The sequence below is a fragment of the Myotis myotis genome, unplaced genomic scaffold (genome assembly GCF_014108235.1).
Source record: "Myotis myotis isolate mMyoMyo1 unplaced genomic scaffold, mMyoMyo1.p scaffold_m19_p_3, whole genome shotgun sequence".
In the NCBI taxonomy this organism is placed as follows: domain Eukaryota; kingdom Metazoa; phylum Chordata; class Mammalia; order Chiroptera; family Vespertilionidae; genus Myotis; species Myotis myotis.
Genome location: NW_023416335.1, coordinates 5,212,472 through 5,239,063, shown reverse-complemented (window position 1 = coordinate 5,239,063; position 26,592 = coordinate 5,212,472). Strand labels below are relative to the sequence as shown.

At 55.0% G+C, this 26,592-nt stretch overlaps 1 protein-coding gene across 7 annotated transcripts; it reads left to right on the top strand.

Annotated features, from left to right (window-relative positions):
• Nucleotides 1-26,592, top strand: DCTD (dCMP deaminase). 7 transcript variants are annotated; one of them, XM_036300283.1, is made up of 7 exons: nt 1-99; nt 1,830-1,944; nt 2,307-2,442; nt 20,366-20,434; nt 22,075-22,187; nt 23,677-23,773; nt 24,747-26,592. In XM_036300283.1, exons 2-7 carry the CDS (start codon nt 1,837-1,839, stop codon nt 25,016-25,018), a joined length of 795 nt encoding a protein of 264 aa, XP_036156176.1. In that variant the 5' UTR covers nt 1-99; nt 1,830-1,836; the 3' UTR covers nt 25,019-26,592. The 7 variants fall into 7 exon arrangements, with proteins under 7 accessions (XP_036156176.1, XP_036156175.1, XP_036156174.1 ...); XM_036300282.1 differs by lacking the exon at nt 1-99 and adding an exon at nt 160-316; XM_036300281.1 differs by lacking the exon at nt 1-99 and adding an exon at nt 238-357.

The window sequence follows — 26,592 nt, the reverse complement described above, 5'->3', positions numbered from 1 at the left end:
GCCCAGGGGCCCCGCCGCCACCAGCGCAAAGTCAGGGGCAAACCCGAGAGGGGGTGGTCTCGGGTTCCCCACCCCTAGCCCCACCGCGGGCTGAACGAGGTACCCGCGCGTCCGGGACCCGGAAGCGGAGGGGACCCCCAACACCCCCGGGCGCGCGCCGGCCCGGCCCCCTCTCCAGGGCGCGCGGCTGCCCGGCCGCCACCTTCCGGCCACGCGGCGGCCCCGCCTCCTCTCCCACTTCCTTCCCGGCGGGAGCGGCGGGGCGAGCCGGCCCGAGGTCGCCGATCTGGGCGGAGGGACCCGGCCGGCCCGGCGGGTACGCGGCCCGCGCGCCATGTGGCGCGGCCGGAGCGCGGGGTGCGGGGCGCGGGCTCGCGGCCGGGCGGGGGGCGGGGAGCCCGAGGCCGCCCCCCTTCCCGGGCTCAGCCGCTCGGCGGCCTCCGGGAGCCTTTCTCCCTCGGGGAGCCCGGAGAGGGAGGCGCATGCGGGACTGAAAGTGGCCGGCACGGCTGCGGCCGCGGGCGCGGTGGGAACGCGTGGTTCGTCCCGGATCGGAATCGAGGGGGTGGGAGGGGCTTGCGATCTGTCCCGCGGGTGCCTGGGGGTACCTCGCTGGACTAGTTGTCCCTCCCCTGTTTCTGCAGCTGGGTGTGGGGCACCCCTGAGCGTTAAACCAGACTCTGGGAAGGCGCCCCGAGAAGATAAGTTCACTTCTTGCCGCCCCCCCCCGCCGCTTCCCTGCCGCCTTGTGGTTGCAGGCGCTTCCCTGGCACCCTGCAGCAGTTAGGGTGCCAGCCCTTGAGCCGGGTGCTAAACCAGGCCTATCCGGCCTGCTTGCTGTTGAGAGAGTTCACAGGACTCTCTCATGATCGCTGGGTGACCTTGGTTCCCAGACCGACCTGTTGCATCTCAGTTCCGGCTGCCTTCCTTTAGCCCGGCTGTCTAGGCTTTCTGGAGACTTCTCAGTGACACCCTCCCAGTCCTCGTGCTGACCTCCCTCCTCGTCCCTGAAAGGACCCTCTCCCCTCTCTGCTGGAAGCGTTGGGTCCCTTGGGGGGTTCTCCCTGCTGTGTTGGTGGTGCCTGCTTGCGGTCAAGCGCACGCCCCTAACTAAAACCTGGACTTAGTGAAGCAGGTGGCGCTTGTCAGAGCGGCTCTTCCTTTGGTTCAGTCCGCACCTCAGACTTGATAACTCTGTCCCACCTGGGGAATCTGAGGGGAAGGGAAGGGACGTAGGATCTGGTTAAGGTCAGAGGTGGGACGGTGCCAAGTGGAATCGGACGGGCATGGGTAATAATCCTGCGTGACTTAGGGCGAGTTACCCAAGTTCTCGCGGTCTCTAGGACGGTGGTACTGTCTGCCTTAGTTAGGAAGGCAGCTTGAGTGAGGTGATGTATAGCCTTTAACCATATCTGAAATGTATTAGGTGGTCAATAAATGTTCTCTTCCCACCCCTCCCTCTTGCCCTGGCCCCATCTTAGAGCAGAGGGTGGTGCGGGATGAGAACTATTTGTAGGGCAGGCATCGGTATTGACTTTTAAAAGCCTGTGACAACGCAGTACATAGGTGAACTATGTGGGAATGTGAAGCTCTGTGTGCCAAATTCAAACTTCTGAAATAGTAACTTAATATTCTTGAGACCAGAGACGGTCTGGGGTGGGGGGGGGGGGGAGGGCGTCCACGTCCTGTGATATCTGACTGGTACACGCACCGGAAGTTGTCCAAGTCCTGCCGTGGGCAGTCTGAATGGGGTTGGGGTGGGGTGGACCGGAGAGCGGATTGAGCCAAATGCTTTTCTCTGCTGATGTTTGTTGTGTGTTTCCTTCTAGACCCAGCATGAGCGAAGTCCCCTGCAAGAAACGTGAGGACTATCTGGAATGGCCCGAGTATTTCATGGCCGTGGCCTTCCTGTCGGCACAGAGGAGCAAAGATCCCAATTCCCAGGTAAGTGACTTTCGCAGGAGGACTATTGGGCCCTCACTGACGCAGAGATGCCTGCCAGTGAGCACGTTGCAAAGGCCGTTCACGGGGCAGAGTGAAGCTGCTGCCCTTTGTGCTGCACCCCTATGCGTCCGTCTTCCTGTGGGAGAGATTGTGGGTGCCTCTCCACCCCCTCTGGGGCCAGGGGCGCTCTTTCTTTGGCTCGTGGGAACCGCCACGGAACAGAAGCGAGGACGCAGAGCTCCTAGCACCCCCAGAAGCTGCGTGCCCTCTTGGAGCTCTGCGGGCCTCTGGTTCCATTGACAGCCTCGAGCGGGGCAGACTGTCCAGGCAGTCACCAGGCCTTCGGGCATGTTTCGCTGCAGGTGGGAGCCTGTATCGTCAACGCAGAAAACAAGATCGTGGGCATCGGGTACAACGGGATGCCCAACGGGTGCAGCGACGACCTGCTGCCTTGGAGGAGGACAGCGGAGCGGAAGCTGGACACCAAGTACCCTTACGGTAGGCGAGCCTGGCATCCCGTCCTGCTTCGGTCAGAGAGTGTCTTTCCCCTTCTCAGTCAGCAGCAGCTGGAAAGAAAGAAAGAAAAAATCCCTATTGAATGACCCCAATTTCCTGTCCCGGTCTCTTAAGTTCCAAAGAGAACCAGTGAATGGAAGGGAGCCTGGTGGTGGCACACAGCCTGGCCCTGAGGGCCGGGGCTCTGTGGCCTGCGTGGGCCGGGTGTGTTTCCATGGAGAACCGCTGGCTGTACCCGCCAGGGCATTGGTGGTGGCTTCTGTACCGAGGGCCGCCGCCCTGGGGAGGACTGTGCACCCCGGGGAGGACTGTGCACCCCGGGGAGGATTGTGCACCCCGGGGAGGACTGTGCGTGACAGCCCTGCAGGTTGGAAGCAGAGCCAGCTCCGCAGGCATGGCCGGGGTTGGCGCTGGGGAGAAGCAGGGCCTGGGGAGGAGGAAGATGCTGTGGCCTCCTGCCTTCCTGGGGGCTCCGCAGTCCCAGGGAGGCTGTGGTCAGAGCACAAGCCAGATGGGTGGGACTGGGCCCCTTGGGCCTGGCCGTCTGTTTTGCGTGTTTAAATTAGGGGAGGGTCCCTCGGTCTCTTATACTGTGTTGCCTACCTGAGCCCCAGGGAGAATCACTTCAGAGAGTGTCTGGGAGGGACAGGCTACAGCTTCACTTTTCCCTTAATTCCTTGGAGATTTGGTAACTAAGGCGTAAATGAGGCAAAGTGGGCTGCAGGTGCTTCGTGTCAAGTCTTTATAATGTCAGGACCTGTGCTGTGTCTGAATGAACAGGCTGGCCCTGGTGGAAGACGGGGGACTAAGGCCACCCCTCAGGGAAAGCGTGCGCCTCGGGAAGCAGTCCCGGGTGTGATGGGAGGCCTTTCGCTGTGGGCTCTTCCCTGCAGCTTTCCTGTGGGTTTTTCTCCTGCAGAATCCCAGGTCTGCAGTTAGCCTAGCTTATGCACTTTACCAATGTTCTCGGGCCTCAATCATGTGAAATAAACCCCATCGATTTCTTTTCAAATTGCTTCAGGCAGCTGCTATGTTTTGGAAAGAAAAAAAAAGATGCCCAGAGGTGGGAGAGGACGTGAGGAATGCCGGCAGGGAGAACAACCAAGCGCTCAGGGTTTCCAGGGAATAGAGCATGGTTTAGTGAATACGGGCGTTTCATAGTCAGACTAGAGGCCAGATGCATGAAATTCGTGCAAGGGGCTCTGTCCTTGCAGCCCCAGCTTTGTCCGGAAGGTCGTCCGGAAGGTCGTTTGGCTGTCCCGTCGAATTAGCTTTTATTGTTATAGATGAGCCTTCGTAGGAGCAGGAATAGTGGGGCCCCACTAGTCGGGAGAATGTGAGGCTGTTGGCTCAGCCGGCGCTTCCGGGCTGCATGGAGTGTGTGAACTGGAAAAGGTGCTAATGTAGTGCCGAAACGTTTGGTCACCCTGCTTTGATCGTAAGCTTTCGATGGTAGGAAAGAAGGGAAGGGCTCCGTCGTGCGTAGGTGCATGCAGAGGTTCACGGCACAGTTCAGTGTCCGTGTAAAATCGCAGAATGAAAGGGTCCATGCGTCCAGTCAGCAGCGACACTGGACTGTCGGACCACGGTCGTTCCTTCACAGAATCCAGACGGAGAGGTGGGTCCTCGTGCTGACCTCCGGCACCGAGGGGTCCCTGTTGGTTCCTGAGGGGCCCACCAAGGGGACCCGTGCCGTCCTGTCCCTGTTGGCCCCGGGCAGATGGGTGGCAGGAACCCAGAAGCCAGAGGCCTGCAGCTCCTTTGCAATCCCCCGCTTCCCAGTGAGCTGGGGTCTCGAGTAGCTGGTTTTGTTTGTCAGAGACACTGCCTTTTGACCAAGTTGGAGAGAGGACCTTTCAAAGCTCCTTTCCAGGAGGAATTAAAAAAACCCACCCACACAGGCATTGGGCCAGCCTCACGGATTGCTGTTTTGCATAGTGGCTGAGTTTCTGGGCCCTGGCTGGCTGGCTGGCTGCAGTATTTCTTTACTATCCATACGATACCTCTAGGTTTTCAAAGCTCTTTGCCCTCACTTATCAATTTTTCATTTTACACACAGCTGTCCTACAATGTAGACAGTTTTCTTCCACGAGAGTACGCTTGTCATTTGATGTACCGTAAAAGTTATAGAAGGTATTAAATGGCTTTTAAAAGGCATTTAGCATTACTACGGTCATGAAATACACAAAGACGGGCTCTCCGTCTAGATAACGATGACTGGCTGTAAACAGTCTTGTCTTTTCCAGGAATTTCTGTCCGCAGAGTGAAAAATGTTTAGAGCCCCGCCAGTGTGGCTCAGTGGTTGCGCGTTGACCTATGAACCAGGAGGTCACTTCCTGGTTGGGGCACATGCCCGGGTTGCAGACTCGATCCTCAGTGTGAGGTGTGAGAATTATCCCCAACCAATAATTCTCATCATCGATGTTTCTATCTCTCCCTCTCCCTTCCTCTCTGAAATCATACTTAATAAATATATATTTGGAAAATATAAAAATATATTAAAAACATGTTTAGATAGCCTAGGGTAGAATAGAAATGTTTTGGTGATAATGGACTAAAATGCAAATTCTTTTTACTTCTGTTTTAAGACTTCAAACATTCACTTATTAAAAGAATCGCTGGTGTCTGGACTTGGGGAGACTCACGCTGTCTTTCCTCCCTGACGTCATGGTGGCTGCGCTGCTCTGTCAGGGTCGGAGATGATGCGTAAATCCCCATAAAGGACTTTAGAGATTATCCGAGCTCTAGGCCGGTGACTCCTAAGTCTTGACTATCTGGGGTCCCTGTCAAACAACTTTGAGGCCCCCCACTAAGCAAGGCCGCCTTACCTTCCTCCTGGGAGCCATTGTTCAAGCTCCCATCGGTAACAGGGCTCCCCGGGCTCATCAGGCTCCTATGCCTGGGTTTGCACACCTGTTGGGGGAGGGGGGTTGTGGGTAAACGTGCCTCTGCCTGGCCTTCTCTTCCGTCCGGGCACTCAAGAAGCCAGGGTGGCTTTGCCGGTGCCATCACACTGCTTCCTCGAGGCAGGGACCCGAGCCCCGATGTCCCAAGGGTGGGCGGTCGCCACACTAGAGATGCATCGGGCAGATGTGGCGACGGGGCTGTTTCCAGCGTCAGTCCGTATTTCTGCAGGAATGCTCTAGAAGGCCACCGCGCTGGGGAGGAAAACGCTGGGTTCATCGAGGCGAGAATGCCCCACGGCAACCCTGAACCGTTCTGCCAGTGTGTGGCAGCGTGCCTGTACATTTTATATTTAAATTTCATCTTTCTTTTCTCAGATTTAGCATATTGCTAAGCATGCACAGATGCCATTTTAGTGATTACGTAGCCATTTGCCTTACCCGCCCGAACACGGGCATTTTCCTCCCTGCCATGCGTGTGAGGTATTTCTTTGGCCTCCAAAAGGTTCGTCTTGAGAAACTAATTTATCAAGAAGTTGATCCTTGCTAAGCTGCGACTTCGTCAGGACTTGTAAGGGCTTCCTGGTAATTAAGATCAAATCTGTTCCTGCCGCCGGTTGGAGTCAGATGCCCTCTGGTTTTGTGAGGCAGGTCCCTGGATTGGATGACTGGCTGTTTCTGTTCCTGCAGAATTCTAATTTCACTTACAGCTTCCCACCACCCCTCCCCTGCCTGGCCAGCTAGTGCTTGCAGCCCGACGGTGGGTTTCATTAAGGATTTTGTACAAAATAATCAGTGGAAAACCTTCAAGCAAGTTTACAGAGAAAAAATGAAGTAGATGATTTTTATGAATCAGGAAGCAAACTCGGGTTTCACTGTGCGATGTTTTCGATAGACAGGGAAACTGATGGCTTATGTATGAGGCTCCTCCCCCCACCCCCCCCAAACATATATTAACCAGCTTGACATAAGCATATTCCACTTTCAGGTATAATTGTTTGGCAACAGTTCTTCAGAAAAGAATAAGTAATGACTTTTTTTGTTAATTTATTTGATTTTCATCTATATATTTTAATCTGTGGACTCAGGGTTAATTTTTGAGGCGCTAGAGATTCCTCTTTTACTCTGAACGTCTACAAGGGACCTACACTGACAGCTCCCTGTTGGGGAGGGCAGGAGCCGGAAAAGCTGAGATGCTGGTCCGTGGGATCGAACCCACTTGAGAAACGACACGTATTTCTCTTTGTTTTGTAAAGAGTCACTTTACCTCGTGGAGGTTTGTATTCTGTTCGTTCGTCTCTGGTCCTTACGCTGTTGACTGATCTTCTGGCCTGAATGACTAGTCTTATTTTACTTTGCATTTTTTCCCCCCTCAAGAATCCTTCCTTCGTAAGCTTTGCTGACGCTGGAATGAAAGTGGAATGTGTAATCTTGCTTGCTCCCCGAAGTGGGCACTCCAGCCTGGTTCCTGGAGGTTTTCGCAGGTGTTTGTATTGGTTTTACTTTTACCGCTGAGGACGTGGGTTTCCTGTTTGGAGGGGGGGGTGTGTCTTTAATATGCACAGCTGCCGGTTACCAGGCGGTGGTCAGATTCCCGGGAAGGAATGCCAACCGGCCCCGGGCCCCGGGTCTGGGTGTGGGGTGCTTGTGCCCAGCGACCGTGGGCTTGTTAGATCCATGACTGACGTTTGCTTCTCAATGTCTTCATGAAAGAAATGATCCTTGAGGACTCCTCCAGTTCTAGAGTTCTAAGGAAAAATTAAACAATGTAGCTTTGGTGCCCTTAGACTAACTACGGTGCTCTTCCCCTTCCCGGGGCTTTGCGGGGAGTTCTAAAGCATCCTGGGTGAAGGTTCACCCCCCCTCCCCCAGCTCCCCCCCAGCAAAGCAGCGGGTGGGGGGGACAGAGGATGTGCCTCTGCGTGTGGATGAGTGACTAGAACCAGCCTCTATTCTCCTCGGAGGTGCAGCCCTGCTCCTGTTCTAAGGTGAGTGTAACCCAGACAGAGACGGCACACGCAGGAGGGCCTGAGGCGAGCGAGGCCCCCCACAGACACGGGCATCAGAAGACCGGGATGAGGAAGGCTGGAGGACAGCCATGCGGAGAAAGACCATGTCTAAGTGCAAGAGGAGGTCTGACTGGAAGAGGCACACTTAGAACCCTTCTGAGACAAGAGGCTGTTCTAGAACCAAGTAGAAAGAAAGGAGTTGCAAATCCTTTTGCAAACCAGTCCGTGTGACAGTGTTTGTTGAAACACAAGACCTGCCCGGCGTCCGGACTAAATGGAGAATAAGTGGGAATAAGAGAATCCGTACGCGACGCGCAGAAGGCCGGTGCGCGCAGGGCGATGGACGTGAGGGGCTGGCGGGAGGCCGGGCCAGCCGGGAGGGAGGTGTGAGCGTCATCCCTGCGCTTCTTGCACATGATAGATGCCGCCGTACGTTTAAAATATCGCGTGTGATAACGGAGCATGAATTTTTAAATTCTGCAATTAAAAGACTTTGTCCCCAACGCCATTAATTTTGAGTTTAGGTGGGAAAGGGAAGCAGAGTTCCTCATTGTCGTTTTTCCCCCTCGGTGAGTGAGCTATAACTCCTTAGGGCAGTGATGGCGAACCTTTTGAGCTCGGCGTGTCAGCATTTTGAAAAACCCTAACTTAACTCTGGTGCCGTGTCACATATAGAAATTTTTTGATCTTTGCAACCATAGTAAAACAAAGATGTATTTTTTAAAAAATATATATTTTATTGATTTTCTACAGAGAGGAAGGGAGAGAGACAGAGAGTTAGAAACATCGATCAGCCGCCTCCTGCACATCCCCCACCGGGGACATGCCCGCAACCCAGGTACATGCCCTTGACCGGAATCGAACCCGGGACCTCTCAGTCCGCAGGCCGACGCTCCATCCACTGAGCCAAGCCGGTTTCGGCAAGATGTATATTTTTGATACTTATTTTATATATTTAAATGCCATTTAACAAAAATCAACCAAAAAATGAGTTCGCGTGTCACCTCTGACACGCGTGTCATAGGTTCGCCATCACTGCCTTAGGAACTGGAATAAATACTCACGAGTCACCCGTCCTGTTATCAGCGTGCGTCGTCTGTGGGTGACGGGGGAGTTCCGAGTCCGCTGGCTTCCTTTTGAGAAAGGATAACGAACTGTGTCCTGCGCCACGTCCCCCGTCGTCCTTCACTCACCCGCAGCTCCTCCCAGGGCGGCTGCCGTGTGCGGTCTGCGCCAGGCGCTCTGCAGGGCACGTGAAATGTCCCATGGCCCGGTTCTTCGGGGCATGCAGGCTGAGCGTGGAGGAGGTAGACACGGATGAGACAAACATATTATTGAACATTCCTTCCCGAGGAGGTGACTTTTACACAGGGACCTGCTGGATTGGCTGGGCCCTGGTCCGGGAAGATGGGTGGGCAGTGTTGGGGGATGGGAAAAACAGGGGCAGGGCCTTCCTTGCAGTGGGAGTGCGGGGTGCGGGGTGCGGGTCCCGGACCTGGCGCACTCGGAGCCTCGTCTGGAAGGAAGGGATCTGGCTCACGCTGAGGGGGTAAAGCTGGAGGGTGAGGTGAGGCTGAGGGCCCCTAGGGTAAGGAGTTTGGATTTAAAAGATGACATGGGTTGCGCGTGGGAAATGGGTTGTTGGGAGCAGGAGTGGAAGCGGGGAGCCTAGCTGTGGGGTGATGCTGCAGACCTGGTGGGGAGCCTGGGAGGGCAGGCGTGCTGGAGATGGGGAGGCGGGGTGCAGGGAGTGTTTGGAGACACATCCAGAGGGCGGGGCGGGGGGACATGGGGTGGGGGAGGGAGATGGATTCCCCCAGCAGTTCAGCCAAGCACCTAGGCTTGCAGGGAGATCGAGGACTTGGGCCCTGAGGTTGGGATGGTGTGTCAGGGTGTCGGGTTGGGTTGAAGAGTACGGGGAGAAGTCAGCAATGGCAGGTTTGGCATTTGGGTGACATCAGTGCTGTGGAGACGGTGAGGTGACCTGGGGAGGGTGTGCAAAGGCTGGTCCCTGGCCTGGTCCCTGAGAACCGCAGCACTGAGAGGCTGGGTGGGGGAGGAGGGGCCTGCGAGGATGGAGAGGGACACGGTGGAGCACAGGACTGCCTTGTGGGAAGGAGGGAGCGGTTGGCTGCGGCACAGCTGCTGCGAGGTCTAGGGAGACTGGGACATGTCCACGGGGTTAGCAACCTGGGGTCATTGTTGACTTTTCAAAGAGCAGCTCCGATGGAGGGAGCGGCAGGGTCGGAAGGCAAATGGGAGCCAGTGGAAGGAAGCGCAGAGGAAGTGGGGCCAGATGTGTGTGGAGGTGGGTCGAGACGTTTGTGACGAGAGCAAGACCGATGGGCAGTGGCCAGCATGGGAGCTGGGGCCGAGGAAGGTTTATGTTGTCTGCGGGAGGGGAGGGTCTGGTGTTGGTTGGTTTGTCTGTTTTTGCTGACATTGTTCAATGATGGGAATAATCCAATCGAGAGAGAGATTGCTGAGGGAGAAGGGGGAAAAGCCTGGCCAGTGTGGCTCAATGGTTGAGCGTCTACCTATGAACCAGGAGGGGCACGGTTTGATTCCCTGGTTTGATGCCCAGGTTGCAGGCTCCGTCCCCAGTGTGGCCTGTGCGGGAGGCGGCCCATGGATGGTTTTCGCTCATCATTAATGTTTCTCTCTCTCTCTCTCTCTCTCTCTCTCTCTCTCTCTCTCTCTCTCTCTCTCTCTCTCCCCTCTCTCCCCCTCTCTCCCTCTCTCCCTTCCTCTCTGAAATTTAAAAAAAATTAAATATATTTTAAAGAAGGGAAAAGAGGAAGGTGGAGGAAGGGAGTGGAATAGCACACTGGTTAGTAATTGGGACGCCAAGTGGGGGTGGGGACAGCGGGCACGCAGGTTGTGGAGTCGCGGTGGGGATGTGATCAGTTCAGCATTGCCTGGGAGGGCGGGACGAGGCTGTCGGTGGGAGGCGGGAGGAGGGCGAGCAGGCTCGGACAAGGGAGAAGCAAGGAGAGAGTGTCCCCCGCCCTGCTGGGACGTCCTGGGAATGTAGGGCCCTGTCGGGAGCTGACTTGGTCCCCGAATCCCGGGTTCGGTCAGCGAGGCCCCGCTTTCTGCCTGCTGGACGGGGCCAGGGAGCTAGTTGCCTGGCTGCCTGCGGCGCTGGAATTAACTAGAACACGCCCGACTCCTGCTCTAGCGCGCACTGCTCAGGGCCCTGTGAGCCTGTTAACGCAGGAGGGGGTTTGCAGCACAGAGCTGTCGAGCCCTGGTTAGTGCTGTTGCTAGTGGTGTTTCTTCAGGCTTGTGGGCATCCAGGCTGTTTCAGGGATAGTGGGAAGGGCGCTGGGCCTGGCTCACCCGCCCGTTGTCGAAGACACGCAGCTTTTCCACGCCCTCCTCCTTCTGACCTGGGTGTGTGCCCTCGCACGCACCTTGGGGAGCAGTGCGGCTCGGGTTCTGGGGGCTTTATTATCAGTAATGGAAGCACCATGGTCAGAAGTCTCTTTAGCCCTGGGCACTGCCACTGGGGCTGAGTACCTCCCCTGGGTGCCAGCAGCCTGGCGAGAGGAGCGAGGGGGGACCCGGGGTGGGAGAGCAGGAGAGAGAGAGGAGGGTCTGTTCCCCATCGGCAGAGCCCAGCAGCGGGGCTGCCTGGCCTCAGGTGGGTGGGCAGGAGAGGCGAGGGGGCACCGTGTTTGTCCGTCTGTCTGTCTTCTGCGGGCCTCTCCTCCCCCCTTTCACAGGCCGGGGCTGAGGCTTCATAGGGTGGAGGGTCGCAGAACCAGCAGGTGGGGAGGTGGCCAAGGGGCCACGTGGGGAAGAAGCACAGGGAGACGCAGAGCGTGGTGGCTCTGAGGACTCGGCTGTTCCCACAAGCCCACGGCTGGGTTCCAGGAGCCATGACAGGACGGGGACCTGCCGTGGCCTGTGAGGCTGGGAGTGGAGATGGGACAGGGATCTGCCATGGTGGTGGGGCTGGGAGTGGAGATGGGATGGGGATCTGCCGTGGTGGTGGGGCCGGGAGTGGGGATGGGACAGGGACCTTCTGTGGCCTGTGGGGCCGGGAGTGGAGACGGGACGGGGACCTGCCGTGGAGGACCCCCTTAGAGCTGGGCTGCAGGTGGGGGAGCCTGGAAGATTCGGCCGCTTTTTCAGGGAGCAGCTCCTCCCCTTCTCCAGACCCCGGCTCCGGCCAGAATGCCTTTCTGCGCCACTCTCTGCGGACAGAGACTCCCTCGGGCACCGTGGGAGCAGGAGCAGCTCAGACATGGTCCAGCGCAGGGCCGGCTGCCTCCGCGTTGCCGCTGTGGCCTGTTCTTAGCTTCACCTGCCAACAGGCACTGTCCTGTGCACGTCCCTCCCCTGGACGGCGCGCCCCTCGGTGCCAGAAGCAATGGCTCCATTTGTCCTCTGAAAGGGAGGCCACTGTCGGTGCATGGGGTGGGGCACGGCCCGCGGTATCGCCAGGACCCGAGGGGTCGCCCGGACTCCAGGACCCGCGGTGCCGGATTCTGAGCACAGGCCGGGGGGTGGCCTGCGTGGTCACCTGCCGCCTCTGCGAGGAATCCCCCGGCCCGGCTCCCCACCCGCTCTCCACAGGGAGCCCGCCGGGCCCAGGACTGTGCGTTCTTTTTCTTTTCTTTATTTCTTTCTTTTTTTTTGCCTTTCATTTCTTTATTTTTTTAAATTTTGTTTTATTGCTTAAAGTGTTACAAAGAGTATTACATAGGTCTCCTTTTTTTCCCCCCCTTGATCTTCCCCCGGCCTCCCCTGCCCCCCAGTGTCTTGTGTCCATTGGTTATGCTTATATGCATGCATACAAGTCCTTCGGTTGATCTCTTACCCCCCCTCCCTGCCTCCCAACACCCCCCAGCCTTCCCGCTGCAGTTTGACAGTCTGTTCGATGCTGCTCTGCCTCTGTATCTATTTTTGTTCATCAGTTTATAATGGTCTTTATTATCCATAAATGAGTGAGATCGTGTGATGTTTATCTTCTCTGACTGGCTTATTTCACTTAGCATAATGCTCTCCAGTTCCATCCATGCCATTGCAAATGGTAAGAGTTCCTTCCTTTTTAGAGCAGCATAGTATTCCATCGTGTAGATGTACCACAGTTTTCTAATCCATTCATCTACTGATGGGCACTTAGGCTGTTTCCAGATCTTAGCTATGGTGAATTGTGCTGCTATGAACATAGGGGTGCATATGTCCTTTCTGATTGGTGTTTCTGGTTTCTTGGGATATATTCCTAGAAGTGGGATCACAGGGTCAAATGGGAGCTCCATTTTCAGTTTTTTAAGGAAACTCCATACTGTCTTCCATAGTGGCTGCACCAGTCTGCATTCCCACCAGCAGTGCACGAGGGTTCCTTTTTCTCCACATCCTCTCCAGCACTTGTCGTTTGTGGATTTGTTGATGATGGCCAGTCTGACAGGGGTGAGATGGTACCTCATGGTTGTTTTGATTTGCATCTCTCGGATGATTGGTGACTTTGAGCCTGTTTTCATATGTCTCTGGGCTTTCTGTCTGTCCTTTCGAAAGGTGTCTATTTAGGTCCTTTGGGGACTCTGCGTCCTTAGAAAACAAGCCCAGGTCTGACGTTTGCAGCTTTCTCTCCAGCCCGCGAAGCTTCCCCAGCGTTTTCCTCACATGCTCCTCACCGACTGGAGGCAGGGAGGGAGGGCGACCATTCCTGCTGGTGGCCGAGCGCGGCGGGGACTCGAACCCTCGTGCAGGCAGAGGCTGAGCCCCCTGTGTTCTGAAAAGACACATGTAATCCCAACACAATTCCCACAGAAACAGCACAACCTGCAGATTCAGTCCCATCCGCCCACAAAGAGGGCGTTTAACCCCTTGTTTCCTGGCTCTTCCCCGCGCTCCCCTCTCCTGCTGTGGTTGTGTCTGTGTCTGAGCGTGTGCAGAGCTGCGGCCTGTGGGTGCCGTGCTGGGCCAGTGATGTTGCAGCGAGGTCTTGTCACTGAACATGTATGGGAACCGTGCCCAGTTCTAAGCCCTTTCCTCTCCCGGCCGCAGGCCGGCACCAAGGGGGCTCCCCTGGCCGGGGAGTGGAGTGGGGGCCGGCAGGGCTCTGTCTGAGAAGCCATGAGAGTGAATGGGCTTTGCACACCAAGAAGTTGTCAGGAGGGGAGACCAGAGGGGGGGCGGGGTGGGGGGAGGGTGTCTCTGGGACGAGGGGTGGGGAGCAGAAGCTGAGAAGAACTGCGTGTGGCCGCTTGGGGTGGCCCTGGAGGAGAGCTGTACTGTGGGTTTCCAGGTCGCTTCTCCTGTCCCCTACCCACCTGTATGCCAGGGCCTTTGAAACCCTGATCATGAACCCCATTGCTTCCTTACAGATGTGGGCCCTTCCCGAGGGAGGTAGCGGAGGAGTGGTATTGTTTGGGACAAAGTCTAGAAATGTTTACTTTGGGTTTGGGGGTCGCCATAATAACGAACATTTTATAACCTTCTGGGGAGGGTGCTGGAGGTGGTGGTGGGTTGGGGGGGCTTACATTTCCAGGCTAGCTACTCTATCGTTAATTACCGTCTGGAAGGATCAGCACCTGGAGGCTGGCGTGATGTATGAGGCCCTGTCAGGGTATCTTTCAATAATTAAGAAATAAGTCCTTGAAATTCCATTTTAGCTTCAGAAGCTGTGAAAGTTCCCAAAATGCATCTGAGAGGACCGAGTGCATGCCCTCCCCCCACTCCCATATGTACCCATCAGGCGTCTGAGGCATCCAGGGCAGTGGGGGGGGCGGGGGGGGGGAGCAGGGGGGATGCTGAGCCCGAGGGAGATGTACCTGTGTTTAGTGACTCTAGAAGTGGATACACTTAGACCCGTATTTCAAGAAGCAATGACACAAGCTGTGTTGTCGGAACAGGAACGGAATATCTTATACAAATCAGCATCGAGTTATTTTTAAAAACGCACAGGCCGACCTTGGCCTGGGGCACCCTTCATGTCAGCTGTTAACTGCGGGGTGAGGCGCCCCACCTTTCCTTCCGGAAGGCTCCGGCTCCGGAGTCCTGGCCTCTGTCGTGTCCGTGAGCCGACTGTCTGTGCCGTGACCGTGGGTGGCTGCACCGCCGAGGACCTTCAAGGTCAGGGGCAAGGGCGCTTCCCAGAGGCGTCGGAGGCTGAGCAGTGCCGCCTGGAGCGAGTTGGCAGAGGTGGCGCAGGTCCGCGCTCAGTGGCAACAGGGTTCCCCTCGCCTGGCCCCCTCGCCTGACACCCCCAAAGCTGCCGCTCCCCCCCCCCCCGGCCTTGGCAGGGTGCCCTTCAGGCCCAGGGGAGGCCTTTTCTTCAAGTTCCACACCACGGACAGCGAGGAGTTTTAAACAGTCTGTCTGGAGCAGGGGTCCTCAAACGACGGCCCGCGGGCCACATGCAAATGCAAATATTGTATTTGTTCCCGTTTTGTTTTTTTTACTTCAAAATGAGATATGTGCAGTGTGCACAGGAATTTGTTCGTAGTTTTTTTTTAAACTATAGTCCGGCCCTCCAACGGTCTGAGGGACAGTGAACTGGGCCCCCTGTTTAAAAATTTGAGGACCCCTGGACTCTAGAGGGTTTCTTTACCGGAGTAGAAGCTTAGTTTTCCCGACTCCAAATTTCCTCAGGCCCCCGGGTTCCCGTCCTGTGCTGGGCGCACCTGCAGGTCCGCGAGGAGAGCCACGCTATTTCTGCTCAGTTATCTGTGCAGCAGTTAGCATTTGCTTAGCATTATCCATGTTTTTGGGTATTTTGAGAGAAGGTGCTGTGTTTTAAATATGACATTTTTACTGATTTCAGAGAGTGAGGAAGGGAGAGGGAGAGGGAAAGATAGAAACATCAATGATGAGAGAGAATCATTGCTCGGCTGCCTCCCGCACGCCCCTCACTGGGGGCTGAGCCCGCAACCTGGGCCTGTGCCCTGACTGGGAATCAAACCCTGACCTCCTGGTTCATGGGTCAATGCTCAACCAGACAGGTGTTTTCTTTGTTTAAACCTATTAAAGTGACCTTAAAAATACTGCCGTCTAAAATAGATATTGTATGAGTCTTATATCAAATGAGATGAAAGTCAAATTTATAAAATGTCGAATCTCTTAAATCTAAATCGAACCAAGGATGGAATGTATCCTGTTAATTTGTCAAACTTGCCGCGAACCGCCTACACGAGACAGTAAGGATTAATCAAGCTCTGGTAAGAGGGAGTTTGAAAAATAACAGTTTTCTAATTATACAATCTCTGCTCCATGGTCCAAGGTTAATGCAGTGCTGCATTCTGACAGTTAGTAATAGAAAAGGGGGAAGAAAAAGACCACAGCGTAGAACTGTCTTATAATTACCCGAGGCAGAGGCCCTCCTCCCGGCGGTGGGGAACTTCTGAGTGCTAATCCCATGTGCTCAGCATTTGCCTCTTTCCCCTTCCAACAATGTTGAGAGTCATCGGAGGGTTTTGTGGCCCTCTTGCTGCTTAGCAAATACACTGGTAGTGCTCGGGGAGTTCTTTTGCTTATTGCCTAGCCATCGGGGAGTAGTTCTAGGTAGACAGTTGGAAAATTTGCCTTTTTTTTTTTTTTTTGGACAATTTAGCTATCTTATGAATTACGTCCTAGACACTCTCTCGTTGGGGTACTGAGTCTTTATTCCTATGATATAAAACCATGCTGTTCTCACGATCCCGGTGAGAACCTTTCTCCTGGGCTGGCTCTTGCACTCATCTCCTCGTAGCTCTTGCCGCGTGTATCCCAAGGCGATCAGAATGCCAGCATCGGAAAATGATGAATTTGTTCTTGACCTTCTTGCTCGCAGGCAGCTGTGGACTGTGTATCGTAGCGAGAGAGGTGACGGAGAAGACCCGGGCCACCCAGGGAAAGGCCTGAGGAGAAGAGGGGACACTGGGGTTAGGAATGTAGATTTCGGGGCTTTGCAACTAGATCTGCTACCCGAGAATCTAAGAATGAACGCATCGAAGAGCAGGACTGGACTTTGGGACGTGCCTAGAAAGTCGAGAGAAAGAAAAGGACCCATTGAAAGTAGGGCACCCCAGAGGCCCTGGTCCTCCTGAGAGGACTTGGGGTGGAGGGTGGTAACTAACCAAGGGCCAGGGAGCAGGCGAGCGGATTGCAGCCCGAGGAGGCTTTTTAGGTCAAGAGCAGGCCAGTCAGTGGCGTGCCAGGGACGGCTCACCACCGCCAATGTGTGCATCTCTTCTCACTTCCCTGCCCTGTTGGGGGCCTGACATTGGCTGCGTGGCAGCATTTACACCACAGAAATGGGCAGACGCTACAAACTAGGGCCATGTTAAGAGAACAATTGGTTGTAAACATTACTAGCGTATTCCGGAGGTCAGCGGGTTTCCTTAGAGCAGTGTTTCTGAACTTTTTACATGGTGACATAGTTTTCCTGCAAAAAACCCCACACAAAACACACGCGCACACACACACACACACACACACACACACACACACACACACACACACACACTGAAGTTTTGGGAGCAGTACCTAACCTTGCCACGTGGGTGCGTTCTAATCTCAGCCCTTCTCTTTTCATTAAAAAGAAAAGAAAATGCTGTTTATAGCTCACTAAACTGGTGTCGTGACCTGCAGTTTGGAAAGCATTGTTTCAGAGACAAGTGGAGGTTTTATATGCATTACAGAGTCAAGAGGCTTGCCCTTGGCCATGGGAGAGGAGACTCCTGTTTTGCGGTCAGAGCCTGTCTTGGAAAAGATTGGCTGTTCTGGAAGATGGAGGGAGGAAACCGGGCACATTAGGGAAAAGCTAAAAATTGCATTACTTAGTACCTTTTAAATTGCTTTGGTTCAGCTAGTGGAAATGCACTTTCTGAGAGCTGGCGCTGTTCCTGCCAACCGAGAGCGCATTCGTGCCCCCGGTCGGGGTCACACGCTTCAAGTGGCAAAGTGGGGCCTTGCACCTCGAAGCTGCCTCAGTTGCAGGTGGAGGATGCGAGGGTGGGGGAGATGCTTGGCCAGGCCAGGCCGGCCGGCAGGGCTCGAAGTACGCCCTCCCAGGCCAGGCCTGCTCCCTGCCGAGTGCTCTCTGTGGCCTGGAGCCGACGTGGCAGTTGCCTGTTACTTGATCAGCTGTGATGGCCAGCCCGGCTAAGCGAGTCCCCACACTCCACTCTGATTGACCTACATGAACACACCGAACGAGTCCCAAGGCATCTGTCCAGGTTCCTCCGGGCGGGCAGTCTGGGGACCCGATGGGTCTGTTCTGAAGGGAAATGCAGTGGGGTTGGGAGGGGAAGCCGAGGGTCAGAGCCACAGGGGCTGTGGGGTCGTGGACCTGCGAGACCCGTGCCAGGATCTGGACAGACAGCAGCGGGGAGTTCCCGGTGGGCGGGGCCAGGAGAGGTGTCCAGTGGAGCCCGGGGCTGGGGTTTCCCTCCTCAGCCCCATAGGTGTAGGCTGGGGAGCCGGGGCGAATCAGACAGGGTTCGGTGGGCCCAGGGGGCTCCGGGAAGGTGGGAGTGGGTGTCACTTCCGAGGCTAAAGGTACGGATGATCCAGAGAAATTAAGTGTGACTGGACACTCCACGAGTTTAATTTTTTTACTTTTTCAATTTTTATTGATTTCCGAGAAGAAAAGAGAGGGAGGGAGAGAGAGAAAGATCAATGATGAGAAGGAATCGGCTGCCTCCTGCACGCCCCACACTGGGGATGGAGCCCGCAACCCGGGCATGTGCCATGACCTCCTGGTTCCTAGGTCGACGCTCAACCACGGAGCCGGGCTGTTTTCTTCTTTGTCTAGCTTGACTTGGGCGGTCGTGGGTTGTGAACTGTTCCTTTGAAAGAGCCCCTGTGTGCCTGGCACTCAGCCCTCATGTCGCCAGCAGACCTCATGTTTGTTTGTTTTTAAATATATTTTTTTCTTGATTTTTTTACAGAGAGGAAGGGAGGGGGATAGAGAGTTAGAAACATGGATCAGCTGCCTCCTGCACACTCCCTACTGGGGATGCACCCGCAACCAAGGTACATGCCCTTGACCGGAACCGAACCTGGGACCCTTGAGTCCGCAGGCCGACGGTCTATCCATTGAGCCAAGCCGGTTAGGGCAGACCTCATGTTTTTTTAACAGGAAATTTTATCGGTTTCATCTTGCGATTTTGTGGGTCAGAGAGAGGAAATCTGTTCATGGTCCTGGGTGCCATTTCTCTGAACCACCCTTTACCCAGGGATGCTGGCGGGTTGCCCAAGAAAGGCTGTTTCATATGGTAATTTTCTTAATGAACCCAGGCAGACAGTGTTACATTTTGCCCCAAAATGAATTCGAGGAAGACAGTTGCCGTCCACGTGACAATTTAGAAATTCAAGAGAGGACAGTGCACTGGGTTTTCTCCCGGATTCAGAAACGCCGCAGTTCTGAGGAGTAATACCAACACCACCAAAAAGTGTTTATTGGGCGGGAAGGCCTATGTGTGATATTTGAATTTAAGAGGACTGTCCGTATTTCCCGGCGTTGGCATCAATAACTAGAACCCGCATTTCCCCCTTAATTCATTCAGTAAATATTTAACACCCATGATGTTCATGGCACCGCGTTAAACTCCGGAACCTAGAAGACTGGTCCTGCCCTCGGGGGGAAAATAGAAGAAATAATTACATCTAGTTGTTTTTAACACGGAGCGGGGTTAATCCAGGCTTGGGGACTTGGTCATGGGAAGGACGTGGGGGCAAGGGGACTTCTGCGAGGCCGACGCCCTCCGGGGCCCTGAGCCTGGAGCCCGTCCCTCCTCCTCCCTGTCCTCCCTGCCCTGGGGGTGTATGGACTGTGGGGCTCAGGTCCCGGCTTAGGCCCCTCTGGCCGCAGGGGTTCTCTGGTGGGTTGCTATCTGATTAAGTGCAGCTTTTCTTTTTTGGGAGATTTTCTTACAAGGCCTGAGACTGTTGGTTTCCACAGGCGCCTGAGACCTCCTAAATCAGCCGTGGGCAAACTACGGCCCTCGGCCGCATCCGGCCCGTTTGAAATGAATAAAACTATTGAAAAAAAAGACCGTACCCTTTTATGTAATGATGTTTACTTTGAATTTATATTAGTTCACACAAACACTCCATCCATGCTTTTGTTCCGGCCCTCCGGTCCAGTTTAAGAACCCATTGTGGCCCTCGAGTCAAAAAGTTTGCCCACCCCTGTCCTAAATCCACAGGACTACAAGGAGCGCTCCCAGCGTTTTCTGGGAGGGCCCTGGTCAGCTTCCTGCCCGCAGCATCCCAGAGCCGCGGCCGGACATGCACAGCGGCCACCCCACCCGAGACCGGGAGGCCTGGGAGGAAGGTGGGCCCTCAGAGGCCCTCAGCAGAGGCTCGCTGACCGAGGGAGGACGTCACAGCCGAATGTGCCCGGAGGAAGGCGTTGTGTGTAGGCTGGTGGTGGTGGGAGAGGGCGCGGAGACCCTCGGAGGCCCCACGTTTATAATTCTAGGAGATTAGTGTGATTTGGACCACGGCCAGATAGTCATTAATTCGTTCAGCAGACATTGATTTTAGCGCCTGGATGTGTAGCGTGTGTTGTTAAGTGGCCTTGGGGAGGCCAGAGGGCTCTGGGAGGCAGGGTTTCCTAAACACATCTGCACGTTGGAAACGTCGGGGAACCGCTTAGAGATTTCAAAGCCCAGTTCACACCCAGGCCCTGTCAGGTTCCGGGTGTGCGACCCGGACCTCCGTGTTTTGGAACATCTGAGGATTCCTGTCTGCAGACATGTGTGAATCTCTGCCACAGGGAGATATAATATAGCCTTAGATAATGCACCCAGAAAGGGAAATAGTAACTAAGATAGCATACAGTGCCCTGGCTGGTTCGGCTCAGTGATTACAGCGTCAGCCTTCAGACTGGAGGGTATCGGGTTCGATTTCCGGTCAAGGGCACGTGCCTGGGTTGTAGGTTGGATTTATGGCCTCAGTCAGGGTGCATTCGGGAGGCAACAAGTCAATGTGTCTCTCACATCAATGTTTCTCTCTCTCTCTCCCTCCTCCCTCCCTTCTACTTTCTCTCTAAAGATCAATGGAAAAAATATCCTTGGGTGAGGATAGGAAAAAAAGATAGCATCTGGCCACCGCACAGAGCAGGTAGGAGATTCCACACTAGATCTGAGTGGTGAGCACAGCTCCTGCCTTGAGAGGAACGCCCCGTGGATTAGTCGGTGGGAACCCCGGCCCAAGGCCCTGGGAAGGTGCAGGAGGGGAGAGGAGGGGGCTCCCTTCATCCTGGAATTCCGGCAAGTCTGGGAATGACCTGGGATCCCCGTGTAGGGATCTTAGGTGGAATGAGCCAGTGCAGCAAGAACTTGACCTTTCGCACGGCCGGCGTGGGTCAGGGTTGAGTGTTGACCTATGCACCAGGAGGTCACGGTTCGATTCCCGGTCAGAGCACATGCCCGGGTTATGGGCTCGATCTCCAGTGTGGGGCTTGCAGGAGGCAGCCCATCCATGATTCTCTCTCATCATTGATGTTTCTATCTCTCTCTCCCTCTCCCTTCCTCTCTGAAATCAATAAAGAAAACCCCAAACTTGACTTTTCCTTGCCATTAAGTGGATGCGTGTCTGTCTTATAAAAGACGAACTACGGGGAACCCACGATGTGTGCGTGTGGGCCGGGAGCCATGAGGCCTGCAGATCCCTCGGTCAGAATGCTCAGCTCCACTTCCTGATTCTCTTACTCTTAGTTGCTCCTGCCCTCTCGGTGGCCACGGTGAAAGCACATCCCTGCGTGTGCATATCAGCACACAGATGAGCCATTTTATGTGGGTAGTTCACGCCCCAGGGCCTTGTGGCTGCACGTGGGGTGGAGCTGGGGGGAGGTACCTGACCCCGGCCCCTCCTGGCGGCTCTAGGTGCTCACAGACCCTGGGCTGCTGCGTGGACCGGGGTGCCTCTAATCGCCAACCCGTCGGGCCACATGGCCCTCATTGGCATTCTCAGCACTTTCGGTTTCTAATTAGTTTTTTTTTTTAAATCGAGTCTATTATATGTTACTAGAGGCCTGGTGCATGAAATGCGTGCACGGGTGGGGTTCCTAGGCCTGGCCATCGATTAGGGCCCATCGGGTTCCCTGCCTCCCCGCCTCCTCCTTCCCTCACTCCCTCAGTGCCCTGCCACCACTGCTGGTTGCCTGCCATGTTTCATGCTGCCCCCTGGTGGTCAGTGCACATCATAGCAAATGAGCGAACTCCCCATCTCCTGGTCGAACGCCTGAGGGGACACTTTGCATATTAGCCTTTTATAAAGGGTGTCCCAGAATTCATGCAAGAAGTAATTTTGATAGAAAACACAAGTTTATAATTAAAAATTGTAAATTTTTTATTGATTCATAAAGTATACAGTATGGGGTTATGTATGGAATAGCACATTGGGTAAATGGCCACCACAGCTTTGCTGGCACATACGCAAAGCCGTGATCCTCATTGGTCTTCATTGTCCCTGCTCCTGAGCCATAATTGGTACTTGGGAATGCTTATCAAATTGAAGGGATTGAAATCAAAGGGCAACAGATATTAGAATCTGATTCAATAAACCAAGTAAAATTAGGCTTTTATTTTTTGTTGTTGTTGTTGTTAATGCTCATGCAAAATTCAAATCTTGCGTGAATTTTGGGACACCCTCTATATATACAGATTTCAGAGGGCGGGGCGGAATGCTCCAGCACTATTGGTGAATTCTTCCTGAGCCCCAGTGTAAGTGTTTCTCTTTCTTCTCGCTCCCGCCCGCAGTGTGCCACGCCGAGCTGAACGCCATCATGAACAAGAACTCGGCCGACGTGAAGGGCTGCACCATCTACGTGGCCTTGTTCCCGTGTAACGAATGCGCGAAGCTCATCATCCAGGCAGGTAGGCGCGGGCGGCCCACTTGTCACGCCTGCGTCGCGGCCTGCCCCTCGCCGCTCCTCGCAGATGGGTTTGATCCTACGCTGCTGTTGTTTGGATCTAAATTAATTGCACTATCGACTTTGCCGGATGCCTCCCGTGTTTTGTTTTTGAACGGTGCCAGGTATTCTGCGACTAATTGCATCCTCTGCGATTCTTAACATGTTTCTAATTTCGTTTGCAGCTTCTTAAACCGCAAGCTGCCAAAACGCAACACGGGCTTTGCATATCGTTACTGTCATTTTTCTGTTCTCTGGTATATCGTGCATAGATTACGGGGGGGGGGGGGGGTTCGGGGGGGGTGCGGGTGAGGGGGGGAATGAGTTTCTGTCAGATACAAGGTCAGCTGGGAGGCTGTATGTGAAATTTTAATTTGTAGCTAATGTAGGGTAGATATTTGAGGACCTAACCATATCTCTGCATTTTAATGTCCTAAGACTCCAACGGCACCATGTTAAGTTTTTCTTACCGCGAAGCGACAGCACTGTGTTCTGAACATTTTGCCTTTTTCAAACTGTCACATCTGAGATTCGGCCGCACTCTGTCTCCATAAAACTCTCCGTGTGAGATTTAGAGACGTGCCGTGTCGGCCAGATGTGCAGCTGAGAGGGGCTGTTTCTCACGAGCCCGAGGGTCTGTGAGCAGAGGGGGGTCTGCCAGTGTCAGAACCAGAATCTCTGCGGCTCCCCGCAGGCGCTGGAAGGTCCTTGGGGACACAGGCGCCGAGGCGGTGCAGGCGTGGGCAGAGCCGCGCATGCCCTGGGGGCCAGCCCCCTGCTGTCCCCATGGAGCTGGGGTGGGGAGTGCCGTCTGGGGTCCTGCCTCAGGTCAGCGCTGCTGGTGAGACGGGAGAAGCACTGGTCTGCTCCGTGTGGGTCTGCAGAGCCGTCCGGGGAAGTCGCTGGTCTCTCTCCGATTTTGCCAGCACGCTGTCCCCTCCCCGCCCCACCAGCCTCTGGAGTTCGACAGTAATTGCTTTATGAAGTAATTGCTTTATGAACGTCTGATTGCCCGCAGTAAAGGAAATTTGTTAATCACATCGAGGCTTGACCACTTGACTGTTTTCACTTTGCATTTGTTAAAAAAAAAATCCATAAATGCTGGAGGGCAGATTCAGCACCGCCCGTCCCTGTCCGCTGCTGTCCCTGTCCGCAGCTGTCCCTGTCCGCAGCTGTCCCTGTCCGCTGCTGTCCCTGTCCGCAGCTGTCCCTGTCCGCTGCTGGATTGGAGCTCAACTCCTGGTTGCAGCCACTGGGCGTGGTGTGGACGCGCCCTGGGAGAGGCGATTCATCGCAGACACCGCCATCAAGTGGATGCATGATTTCTTATAAAAGATGAACTGCTGGGCACCCACTAGGTGCTCCGGGGCAGTGCTGCCATCCGTACTTCCGACGTGGTGGTGCCGCTGTGCTTGTACTAACGGGGCTTCCTGCCTTGTTGCCTTTTAAGGTATCAAAGAAGTTATATTCATGTCTGATAAGTACCACGATAGCGAGGAGTCCACCGCCGCCAGGCTCATGTTTGATATGGCTGGGGTCGCCTTCAGGTGAGTGGAGGGCCTGAGGCCTGATGGAGAAAGGGGGGGGGGGTGGAGGCTGAGGCCTGATGGAGAAACAGGGTGGCCTGAGGCCTGATGGAGAAAGGGGGGGGCTGAGGCCTGATGGAGAAAGGGGGGGCTGAGGCCTGATGGAGAAAGGGGGGCTGAGGCCTGATGGAGAAAGGGGGGCCTGAGGCCTGATGGAGAAACGGGGGGGGGCTGAGGCCTGATGGAGGGGAATGTGTGGCCTGGACCCGTGTTTCGTTTCTGCCTGTGATGCCCGACTCCCTTCCACCTCCGGCCCCTCTTTTTCAAGGCGTGGGCTGAGCCTCTCTGTGTTTTAGGGGCAGAGCTTTAAGAGCAGTGACAGAGGTAGTTGAAGATGCTCTGGCTAATAATTGTGCTTTTTAAGAAAATATTCTTATTGATTTCAGAGAGGGAGAAAGAGGTAGAAACCTCAATGATGAGAGAGAAACATCGATCAGCTGCCTCCTGCACACTCCCCACTGGGGTTGTGCCTGCAACCAAGATACATGCCCTTGACCAGAATCGAACCTGGGACCCTTGAGTCCGCAGGCCGATGCTCTATCTGCTGAGCCAAACCGGTTAGGGCTGGGTCTGAGCCTTATGGGCCATGTTCCTTTCTGCACGGGGCCCTGTAATTGGCTCCTATAGGATAAAGTGAGTCCCCACAGAAAATGTGGGTTAAGCCAAACTAAACAGATTACTTTAACTACTCACTGGATAATACCATTATATATATATTTTTTTAAATATATTTTTTATTGTTGATAGTATTACAGATATCTCCCATCCCCCCACCCCTTTACACCCCTCCTCCCGGCCCCTACCCGCCCTCCCCCCCCCCCCCCCCCCCCCCGCCAGTCTTCACCACCCTATTGCCCATGTCCGTGGGCTACGCCTTTATGTACACAAGTTCTTCGGTTTATCTCTCATTATCTATTTTGTTTCTTCCATTTAGGAAATTCACACCCAAGTGCAGCAAGATTGTCATTGACTTTGATTCCATCAACAGCAGGCCCAGCCAGAAGCTTCAGTGAGTCCCGTCCCATTAAACCGCGGGAGGTGGGGATAACCCTCCCCCAGGGAGCCGGAGCGCGTTTCATCTGCAAGTTACACGCGCCTTCCCGTCGCCGGGCAGCACACGGAGACGCACAGCTACTCCGCACAAAGCCTCACCTCCCCGACTCTCCCGTCGCACGGAGTCTGCATCTGACTAAGCTACTGATTTAGGGTTAAGATAAAGGGGCCTGTGCCCGGCCCAGCTCGAGGGGCTGGCGTGGGGTGCCTTCCCCTTTGCGTGCCGGTTTGCCGGGGTGCAGGGGAATGTCCCCACGCGCGCTGTCACCCACCGCACGTCACAGCTGCTGCACGCGGCTGCATGTGCTCGGCGGACAAATAACCACCATCGTGCCCCTGGCGGGAAGAGCCGGCGCTGGCGGGAACATCTGGCCCAGTGAAGCAGAGCGTGTAGTGCCCGTGGAAACGAACGGAGGCCCACACGGCAGCGGCCCTAAGCCGTGCGCTTTAGAGTCGAGGGCCCCCACCCGCCGTCCTCACGGTGGTGGCAGAGCTGAGTTCTGGGCACTTTCTCTGCTTTTGCTGTCCTGCTCCCCACAGGGGAGTGGCTTCCTGTCCCTCTGGGGGTGGGGACTCCGGTGTTTTTATGTCTCATTTTTGGTTTGTTGGTCACATATTACTTAGTTGTTCCCAAGCAGACAGCTCATCCTGTCGCCCCCAAGACCCCATCCTGCTGTGGGGGTGGGGACTGTGTGGATGGGCAGCCATCATGGCTCACTCCCAAGGCCACTCCCAAGGCCACTCCAAGGTCACTCCCAAGACCACTCCCAAGGCCACTCCCAAAGCCACTCCCAAGGCCACTCCCAAAGCCACTCCCAAAGCCACTCCCAAGGCCACTCCAAGGTCACTCCCAAGGCCACTCCAAGGTCACTCCCAAAGCCACTCCCAAGGTCACTCCCAAAGCCACTCCCAAGGCCACTCCAAGGTCACTCCCAAGGCCACTCCAAGGTCACTCCCAAAGCCACTCCCAAGGTCACTCCCAAAGCCACTCCCAAGGCCACTCCAAGGTCACTCCCAAAGCCACTCCCAAGGCCACTCTAAGGTCACTCCCAAGGCCACTCCCAAGGCCACTCCCAAGATCGCTCCAAGGTCACTCCCAAAGCCACTCCCAAAGCCACTCCCAAGGCCACTCCAAGGTCACTCCCAAAGCCACTCCCAAGGCCACTCCAAGGTCACTCCCAAAGCCACTCCCAAGGCCACTCCAAGGTCACTCCCAAAGCCACTCCAAAGCCACTCCCAAGGCCACTCCAAGGTCACTCCCAAGGCCACTCCCAAGGTCACACCCAAGGCCACTCCCAAGGTCACTCCAAGGCCACTCCCAAGGTCACTCCCAAGGCCACACCACAGCCTGGGAGTAAAGGATTCCTAACCTGTAAGTGAGATGTGCGGAGATCTAGGTGCCTCCAGGCGGTTTTCACCAGATCTGGTGACAGGACCTCCTGGCTCCACGCCTCCCTCCTCTGACACTAATCACAGGGAGGGGGGGGGCGTGGCTGGCTGGACACCTGTCTTTAATCCCACTCAGTTTTTATTAAACGTGCTCAGTCCCTTTGTTGAGAAAGTGGTTTCTTTATCCTAAAGATTATGACTGATTTTAAAGGGCTCTTACATTTTTATGAGTTTTTATTTTGTCTCTGAGGTTTTGTACTCGGTATTCTCGGGCATTTTGTAATTTGGCTCCTTACCAACATTATTAGAATCTTATTAAAACCTACCCCAGCGAAGGA